The sequence below is a fragment of the Ruditapes philippinarum genome, unplaced genomic scaffold, assembly GCF_026571515.1.
Source record: "Ruditapes philippinarum isolate M1 unplaced genomic scaffold, ASM2657151v2 ctg3229_1_1_1_1, whole genome shotgun sequence".
In the NCBI taxonomy this organism is placed as follows: domain Eukaryota; kingdom Metazoa; phylum Mollusca; class Bivalvia; order Venerida; family Veneridae; genus Ruditapes; species Ruditapes philippinarum.
Genome location: NW_026859245.1, coordinates 172,151 through 182,848, shown reverse-complemented (window position 1 = coordinate 182,848; position 10,698 = coordinate 172,151). Strand labels below are relative to the sequence as shown.

The 10,698-nt window shown below is 31.0% G+C and overlaps 1 protein-coding gene across 1 annotated transcript; it reads right to left on the bottom strand.

Moving 5' to 3' along the window:
* Positions 1 to 3,240: 3,240 nt before the first annotated feature.
* Positions 3,241 to 8,977, bottom strand: LOC132755767 (heart- and neural crest derivatives-expressed protein 1-like). Its single transcript, XM_060746684.1, has 2 exons — positions 8,025 to 8,977; positions 3,241 to 4,538 (listed from the first exon to the last, which is right to left on the bottom strand). The coding sequence occupies exons 1-2, from the start codon at positions 8,703 to 8,705 to the stop codon at positions 4,317 to 4,319; spliced, it is 903 nt and encodes a 300-aa protein (XP_060602667.1). The 5' UTR covers positions 8,706 to 8,977; the 3' UTR covers positions 3,241 to 4,316.
* Positions 8,978 to 10,698: the final 1,721 nt, after the last annotated feature.

The window sequence follows — 10,698 nt, the reverse complement described above, 5'->3', positions numbered from 1 at the left end:
CATTTTAATGCTCTCTCTCGTGGGCATATTACTGTCTACATTTTAGAGGAATTGCACATTATTGCGGAAAATTTAAATTTCAATGTATTGTAATATTTTACATTAAAGGAATACAATTTTAAATACATTGTTATTGAAAATAAAAGTGAGGTCGATTAAATTTTTTCTCACACAAGGCACCTTGTACTTTTATGTCACATTTATTGTTTGTCTGAAATTTGTATATGGAACTAAATACAAAAGGAAGGGGGATTTCTGACCCCCCCCCCACCCCGCACACACACACACCTTTTCCATGTCACTATTTTCTTGTTTTTTCCCCTGAAACTTGTAAATAAATGACTGAAAGTCTTGTATAAAATTTTGTATCATATAACTAAATACAGAAGTCGGGCTAGTTTAAAATTTACTCACACAGTACAGTCACATCTACAGTTTTTCTTTGCATATGAATGAATTATATAAACATTTAAATTATATAATAAAATATACAGGGCAAGTGAGTTCTGATTTTTCTAAACCTTTTCTTACATCGTACAACTTGAACGTTGATGCCACATTTATTGTTTGTCTGAAATTTGTATATGAAATTATTTTCATGGGAATTAAAATATTACTTGAATACAAATGGAATTTAGTTTCTTACTGCCATTAAGATGGGGGTTTAATCCCACAGTGCACCGCCAATATATAATATACCATATTATGATATAAAAGAACAACAGAAACAGTTTTATGTTTAAATCAGACAATTTTATTCAATAAAATTTCATTCGGTTTTTATTTAAAATAAAAAATAAACTATTTCCAAACAACCATAACAAATATATAACATATTTCACAAATTTACACAAAACATTATTATTTCAATAAATAAATGACTAAAAATACACATATGTGTGTCCACTGCACTAACACATACACACGAACATTAAAATACAAAATTACTAAAACAATTGAATGTGCTTGAATTTAGAACTAAAACATTTCAAATTACAACAAGTATTTCAAAGACAAATTGCATTTCCATGTAAAATAATAATGAAACAGTAATACAAAGGTTTTCTTCTTTCAAATTACCCATCAAATATATAAAACACTTTATTATTCAAACACATTTAATTTTTGTTTATCAAATTTAAATAAAATATTTCTTTACATTTGAATACTTTACATTATTTCATATACATGTACAATGTATTTACAGTTTTTACAGTCAACCAAAACTTCCGTTATGTGTACAAAAATGTAAGTTTTACACTTTATCTTCCAATTTTCTAATGTACAAAAAATTGTAATTGAGTCCCAGTTCTTCTTTTTACATTTTGAAACCTTAACAAAATGTTAGTTGTATCCAATTTTTTTACATTTTACCATTGAATTTCCCAATCTATACAAGTTGTAAGTTGTTTCCCCGTTTTTTTATTTATATTTTACCATTGAATTTCCCATTTTATACACAAATGTAAGTTGTATCCCAGTTTTTTGACCATTGAATTTCCCAATTTATACAATAATGTAAGTTGTATCCCAGTTGGTTTTTTTACCATTGAATTTTCCAATCTGTACAAAAATGTCAGTTGTATCCCAGTTGGTTTTTTTACCATTGAATTTCCCAATCTATACAAACATGTAAGTTGTATCCCAGTTGTTTTTACCATTGAATTTTCCAATCTGTACAAAAATGTCAGTTGTATCCCAGTTGGTTTTTTTACCATTGAATTTCCCAATCTATACAAACATGTAAGTTGTATCCCAGTTGGTTTTTTTACCATTGAATTTCCCAATCTATACAAAAATGTAAGTTGTATCCCAGATTTTACATTTTACCATTGAATTTTCCACTTTATACAAATTGTAAGTTGTATCCCACTTTATACAAATTGTAAGTTGTATCCCAGTTGTTTTTTTACATTGAACCATTGAATTTCCCATTTTATACAAATTGTAAGTTGTATCCCAGTTTTTTTTTACATTTAACCTTTGAATTTCCCACTTTATACAAATTGTAAGTTGTATCCCAGTTTTTACATTTAACCATTGAATTTCCCACTCTTTACAAATTGTAAGTTGTATCCCAGTTTTTACATTTAACCATTGAATTTCCCACTTTATACAAATTGTAAGTTGTATCCCAGTTGCTTTTACATTTTACCATTGAATTTCCCACTTTATACAAATTGTAAGTTGTATCCCAGTTTTTACATTTTACCATTGAATTTCCCACTTTATACAAATTGTAAGTTGTATCCCAGTTTTTAACATTTTACCATTGAATTTCCCACTTTATACAAATTGTAAGTTGTATCCCAGTTTTTACATTTAACAATTGAATTTCCCACTTTTTACAAATTGTAAGTTGTATCCCAGTTTTTTACATTTTACCTTTGAATTTCCCACTTTTTTACAAATTGAAATTTGTATCCCAGTTTTTACATTTTACCATTGAATTTCCCAATCTGTACAAAAATGTAAGTTGTATCGCAGTTTTTACATTTTAACATTGAATTTCCCATTCTTTACAAAAATGTAAGTTGTATCCAAGTTTTTACATTTTACCATTGAATTTCCCAATCTTTACAAAAATGTAAGTTGTATCCCAGTTTTTACATTTTACCATTGAATTACCCAATCTGTACAAAAATGTAAGTTGTATCCCAGTTTTTACATTTTACCATTGAATTACCCAATCTGTACAAAAATGTAAGTTGTATCCCAGTTTTTACATTTTACCATTGAATTTACCAATCTGTACAAAAATGTTAGTTGTATCCCAGTTTTTACATTTTACCATTGAATTTACCAATCTATACAAAATGTAAGTTGTATCCCAGTTTTGTTTTTACATTTTTTCAAGTTAATATCAAGTCCTATTTTGTACATGGTGTAAGTTCGTTTTCAGACTAATTACAATAAATTTTCATTTCATACAAAAATGATTGTGACTATTGCACAATAATGCACCAATCGCAGCATATGGACATACACAAAATTTACAAGATGATTAAAACATTTATGGCATTCAAAAGTGCTAATGATTGATACATAGATGGTAATGGTGGTAAGGCTGACATGATGATGATGACGATGATGACGGAAATAATGGTGATAATGATGACATTGATAAAAGTGATGATGATGAAAACAACGATGAAAATGATGGTGGTGTTTTTTATGATGAACATGATGTTGTTGATGTTATAAAGATGGTTGTGTTTCTGTTGTTGTTGGTGGTGATGGTGATGATGATGATGTTGATGATGATGATGATGATGATGAATTCATAAAATTACACTATCATTATGATTATATTATCAACCCATTAAAACAACTTTTTTCACGTGATAAACCTTTGACAAACGCTGATGGAGAAAATATCTGAAACTGTCAGACGAATTTTAGTCTGAACATCATATAAACCAAAAATCTTATACCCTAAAAACCATCATCAAACAGTTAAAATATTGTGCAGGGTTATTTTTGTTCTGATAAATATATCAATTTCAGTATTACAAACATTTTACATTTCAAAACATGAAAACTTCTGTGGAATTGTGTGAGGTCTATGTCCTAACTTGAGATAAAATTTGACGGGATCATATCTTTACATTTTCTGATAAAAAACAATGTTTCTAAATATACAGCACGGTTTCTCCGTGTGTTTTCAGCTAGACGCCAATTTTGACAGATCCTCGTATAATTACAAAGTTGTTATAAACAAAAGTTGGAATTTATCAAAGAAACGGTTGTCATTGGGTCTGAAGCAGGGAAGAACTTCTTATTGTTTGTATAGAATAGCCTGGGAAATTCTCGCACGATTTTTGATATGAAATCTGTGAATTGTGGCCACGTGGAATAATATAATTATTGTTCAATATTAAAATGGAATAATTTGAAGAATGCAGATTAACAGTCGCAATGTGATATGACATTACAACACATTATATATACTTATAAACAAACAATTTTGGCACAAATGAATTATTGGAAAAGTGATTTTTTAAACGGAAAGGAATGGAAATAGTTCCTAATCTTCAACAGAATCAATCAGTTACCAAAAATAAATAAAGAAACATCAATTACCGAAATGTTTCTTAATTGCACGAAAAAGTCCAAGACTGGATTTGTGATTTATCAACATTTTCTCTCATATAATGTTATTTCCCATCCGAAGGACAGAGACAGTTCTTGGTCACTTTATGGCGTCTTTTTTCAGATATCTTGACTAACTAATGGCACAGTTCAAACACTAGTATCACAACGTGATGCTAAGCGCGTGTTGCTTACAGTAACCGATTTTTGCTGCCCTCGCATGGTCATGATGTTCCGGTTGCTGGAATATCGGTAGACATATGAGTTGGAGACAATTTCAGTTCAGAAGCCCAAACCTCCTGTGGCCATCCGGTTCGCCCTTTCATTTTAGAGTCACATGGGCTATTTGATTTATTTTCTTCACTGCAGTTCGCTCTACTGTCACTTCCGGTGGCGTCTCTAGAATTAATTGAACTTCCGGTACTGTCTCTCGAATCTTCAGAATCCTAAAAATATACAAGAAATAAATTTTAAAATTATAAATAATGCACTACTACAAATAAATAGAATAATATAGCTATGATAATTGTATGATATATTGAAAATATCCTTTTCAGAAAATGACTGTTTTACATGAAATATTATAAGCAGTTGACGGGTCGGTCACTTGGTTCATTTATGTTTCAATTGCCTTTTCAAATTTGACTCGACAGGACCTATGATATCTTTGCTTGTTCGGAATTTCGGTGGCGTAGGGCATGCATATCTTAACTATTCACGTTTTCTTAATGTACTCGAGGTTTCAGACTTTACATGAGAAGCTATGTACGTATTAATGGATTTATGGTTTTGCACTGATGGATTCTAAATAGGCGTAGACATTTTAGTACTTTACATTTCGGCAACATAGAATATCATATGTCTTATAATGTCTGTATCATTTTTCAATCTGATCTTGTTAGCAGAAAGTTTGATATGCATCAGTATCATTAACTAATGCTTGTTTACGAAACCTGCTACTGTTTACGTAGACTGGACGATATTATCACTAAATATTCATTACGATAATTATCGATAATCACATTACGATACAATGATAGCATTTACTAAAGAAAACTTTCAGATAGCCGCCATGTTTACGCGCAGATGTTGCGCGTGCCGGAAGCACGTGACCAAATGATGCGTATAGTCCGAAACTGATTTTAAATTGTTGTTAAAGGAGTAATTCATATAGTTGTTGTCATTCACTCCTTCTAAATTGTCTAAATGATGGGCGCGGGACACCGCCAATTTAGCGTAAATTTCGTCTAAAATAAATTATAAAAGCTATCAATTTGTTCACAAGAATAAGAGCACGTGTTGTGTCTATTGCGTTGGCTATTATTTCATATTAAGATTAATAAATATCAAATGAATATAAATAAATCTAATTTTACATAAATGAACAAAGCGTAGTGTCTAATTTACTAAGACAATATAAATTAATTGCCTTTGCTTAATGTGTCGATTTTTTCCCGAAAAAAACGGGAGGAAAAGCGAAAAGTCATTTGATTCCATGCTATTGAATGTGCATTATTATTACATTTAAATAAATGAAAATACTACTATTTGTTTTAAAGTGAATGATTTTCAAAAACAAGCCTTTGATTTTAATATATTTTAATATAAATTTGATTCAGCGGTGTAATCATATGAGACATTTAATTGCCACCCCACCCCCATAAAAATATTACAACAAAGAAATAATGAAAAATAAAATAAAATAAAAAATAGAAATAATATCAATACTTATAGTCTGAATTAACATAGGAGTCTACTATATTTTAGATTTTATACAGCAAATGAAAAATTTCTAAATTTCTTATAAAAAAAATGAAAAGAAATTAAAAAAATTCAGAAATGATCGACACCACTTTCCACACATAATGGCTAGAACAGCTCATGGAATTGTCAAGATCATCCGAGAAAATATCAAATGAAAACGAGAACAGATCGGCATTAAAACATGATATGACACTGTTGTGTCTTTTTAATTTCGCCATCATTCATCCAGATGGAAATGTGGTCGTATGCCGGTAAATAATCAAATTAATATCAGGCCTAATAATCGACGTTCGCCGATTAGGGACTAGGCGCCTAAATGCTCACTGTATCAGTTACACGAGAAACGACCCCTTGACGGTTTAGTGCACGCCCCCTGGTGGGAAATCAAAGCAACTTCATCGATTTGATTTTGGCATGTCATTTTTCTGAATTAAATCGAAAATCAAATTTTCGAAGGAACATCAAAGATCTAGATAAAACTTGTAACAAATAAACACATTTATCATGGAAATCGTTCCCGTGTATTTTACAGAGTTATCAATCATAGAGGTATCATATTCGTAATCTCTGAAGCACGGAACTACTTTTTTTTCTTTTCTGGATAATCTTTGGTTGATCTATATAGCATAATCCTTTTAGATAGCAATTTATGTTTTTCATAGATGGAAGATGCCAATTGTCCGTGAAATACGCTCTCAATATAATTATATCAATAAAGTATCATTAACAAGAACCAAAAAAATCAAGGGAGATAAAAAATAAACCGTAATTGACCACATGTGTGTCTTCTTTTTTTCTCTCTTTTTTGTGATTGTTGATTTATTTTTATGCAGTTTTTTAGGGTTTTATCGTTTTAATGAATTGAATAATATTGATAAGACTATCTGATGCATCATTCATTTTTGACAAGGAACATTATTAAACATATTTTTTCTTATAAAATGCTTCAGAATTCTTTTTTTTAACAGTCAAGTAAATGCATTTCCGATGATAATCTTCGAGTTCTTGTCAAATGCTTTAATTTTAGGAGATTAAAAAAAATGTTAGGTAGGTAGGTGCATTAACTACAATCTATGCTATACATTAATATTATTTATCTGAAACTTCAAACCTTATATTTTCGAATACGAATACTACATTATATAATATAAAAGATGCTATAATATATAAGTAAAAGTATGTTTAAAATAAATCAAAGAATATCTATAAAGTATGAAACTTCAACTTAAATAACCGAATTAAAAACTATTCATCACCGAAAATTATCAAAGAATTAGCAAATAAATAAAAATGTTTGAAAAATTGGCTTTAATAAGGCTCCCATTTGCATAACAAAGAAAAAGGCAAAAATATGAACGCCAATTTCTTTTATGATAAAATCATTCTGAAAAATATGTTCAAAACTATTTACAACAACAATTATTCAATGAAAAAAACGTTTTGATTATTCTTAGATATTTATTTATTATGTTATTTTATTATGCCGCAAATTTTCAAAGTGAATTCATTTTTTTCAAATATCACAGTTGAATTGACGTAACGTTTGATTTATAGCATGACGTTATTTGTAAACAACGTTAAAACGTTTTTACAAATTATCTAATGTATTATTGCCATAAAATCAAGCGGAGCAAATTACATGAAATATTTGATCGTCCTGGATAAAGTTAGAACATAGGGCGGATGGTTATCTCCCCGTGGCCCCAGGGGGTGTCCCCCGTAATAAAGACTGGTTGTTTATTTGTAAACACTAAATAAACGTCATTTACCCAATTTATCGGATCTAAAAATCTAACTTTTAAAAGTTTTATATGTTAATTAGGTGGATACACTTTGACTGTAAAAGATACTTATGAAAACAATATGACTATGTTTTATTTATTGGTACATTATACCAATGAAAATAATGTCATGAAAATGTCTAATGATCCTGGGAAAAATGTGTATTAAATATTTTTTACAAAGTCTTATTCAACAACAAATGCGATTATTTTCAGTTTGTTAATCCAAAGAAAATAGAGTCACTGAAATACATTATTTAGATACATGACAAATAATACTGCTCCATTATGTCAACTTTAGACCTTGTATATTTGAAATATTAGCACGATAGATCATGAAAAATCTTAATTAAAAAAAAATTCAAAGAAACATTCAAAGATACTTACACATGAGTCGGTTGGTTTCTTTTCTGTTACCGTCGGCATAACTCTTCTTTCCCTCTTCCGTGAAATGTCAGCTTTGAACCCTGTTTGAGCCAGTTCGGAGTCTCCTTTCTCAAGAATTTCATTCAGATATGAGATGTAACTAATTGCTAATCTTAGAGTCTTGATCTTAGAAAGTTTAGTATCCGACGGCACGTTTGGAATGGAACCACGAAGATTGGAAAATGCATTGTTAATACTTAAAGTGCGTCGGCGTTCTTTTCTGTTAGCTGAAGTCCTTCGCCTTAGGCATCGATCACCATAAACATTTGTGTAAGCTTCATACTGGCCGAGCTCTGAAACTGGAATGTTGTGTGCCAAAGCTAACTCTCCGTCGGTCATTTGAAAATCCCGCCATTGAGACATATGCTGCATGGTCTCCGCAACCGAATATCCATACTGACTCATCGCCGTCGGCGACGGAGTTCCCGACACATTGCCGTACGATTCCGGTGACATTTGTTGATTAGTGCTTGAACTCAGAACCCAACTGTTGTATAAGTCTCTTTCAGTATAATCCTGATAGGTTTGAATCTCTGGTGCCGGATAATGAGCACCATAGTATCCTTGCGCCGACGCCGACGACAGACCCATAGTGCCGGGATATCCGTACCCGCACTCGTATGCTCCAACACTGAGACTCATAATAGGCTGTCTCTATGAAACCCTTCTCTTATCTTGTTCTTAGAATGTCTGTTTGTCACTTTGAAATAAACCACTCTCTGTCTGGTGCGAATTATGCTAGAAAATATGCCTTCCGCGTGTTTTGCAGTTTCCAATAACTGTCCTTCGCTCTCGGAAAACACAGAACCGATCAGAGTGATTTAAAACTGATAATTTTCAACCCTGAACGCCAGATACAAGAAACAATAATTATGAAGACAATATCTGATAAAGATTCTTGCAAACACGAAAATATGGAATTGTGACATTATGCAGATTCTTATATGCAAAACAGGTAAAGAATAATAAATCACAGGAGCCAATCACGGCGCGTCATCAGAGAGACGCTTAGCCAATAAAACACTTGCGCTGCCTCCGGTTAAATGTGGCTCCGCCTACTTGCGTAATTTGCCATATGCCAGAAGCAAACAGTTCGCCGATAAAGTTTCTGCGTAAACTATGAATGAAATTTTGTTGTGAAATAAAATAGAACCTTTTCCCCAAATAACAGACATGATATTTCCCATTGCAATTGTAAACTACAAAATGTTAATGGAACTGCATGAAAAAATAAACGATGGGTTTAATCCGGAATCTAATTCCGCATGATTTCCATGATTTCCTTTTATACTGTTGATAGAAATAGTAACAGCCCAGCGTCATTTGATAATAGAAATGTTTAAACATGTTTACTTTTAAAGACGATTTTAATTTTCTGCCGTGGCGTATTTTCCCAGCAAGGTAAAGTAAAATCAACATAATAATTAAATTTAGAAAGTAAAAAAATGTTAAGGCTATGGTACCAGGTCCACGATGCAAAAGAATCTATTAATTTAGAAATTCTTATGTTTCTTCTTAAACTTTGTTTTAATGTAAGAAATATGTAGGAAATCCACATTTATGAGAACCCATAAGGAAAAGCAACCCAACAATTATAATGCAGCAGCAGTAAAAACAACATCATCAACAACAACAACAAGTTATTATAATTATTGTAAATAATATTATATTGAATAAGGAACACAATTAGCTGAAACATATTAATAAACATGTAATGATTTAAAGCTTCGAGTAGGAGATGGACCAAAATATTTTAAGAAAATCAACCATGAGAAAAAGGTTCTAAGATATTCAGTAATTTACATGTTATGTGCCAGTAATTACTAATTTTGTAGTATTAATACAAATATTTCTACTGCGTGACTTACGCAGTAAGGCCTTTTTTTGCATATTCTGACTTATTTTTCTTTCCTTTTTGTATTTTTTATTGCTGTTTGCAATGTAGATTTGTTCACATGACAAATTTCATTTTTTAAAAAAAAAAACAACACAAATTTTCATCAAAATTAGCATGAATCTGGAGGCATATTGCTTTAAAACTAAACAAAAATAGCAAAATAAAGTTCTCACATTAATGAATGACCTTGGGTGACCTTAGGGGGCTTTGAAAGAAGGTTGATAAGAGGGACAATGACTTTAACAACATTATAGCGGTATCGAATACACACATTAAACACCGACAAAGGTTTTTAAAAAATGCCATGGGCACCATAATGAAGGAGTACAAATTTTGAAATAAAATTAGAAAAAAATGTATGAACAAAATGCATCCGGTGCAGTGCGCACGGTAGCACATTCAAAACTGGTTATAGGTTAGAATTGTTCTTGTACATCTTAACGTTAAATACGAGTGGAACTTGCCATGGTTTCAGTATATTTTAAACAGTATCAGCGTAAATATCACTTTTAGAAAGAGAAAAAAATTTGTGTGTTTTTTATGAGTTATTAGGGACAACAACAAAACGATATCATACTTTACCTAATTTTATTTTATAGTCATACATAGTGGCATATGTAATTTATCTCACTGAGTAATGTCTTAGTTAATCTTTGGCATTTTATGGGCACGACTCCATTAATAAAAGCCAAAAGGTTTGGATACCGGGCATACAAAACCCTGTTAGGGCATCCATAG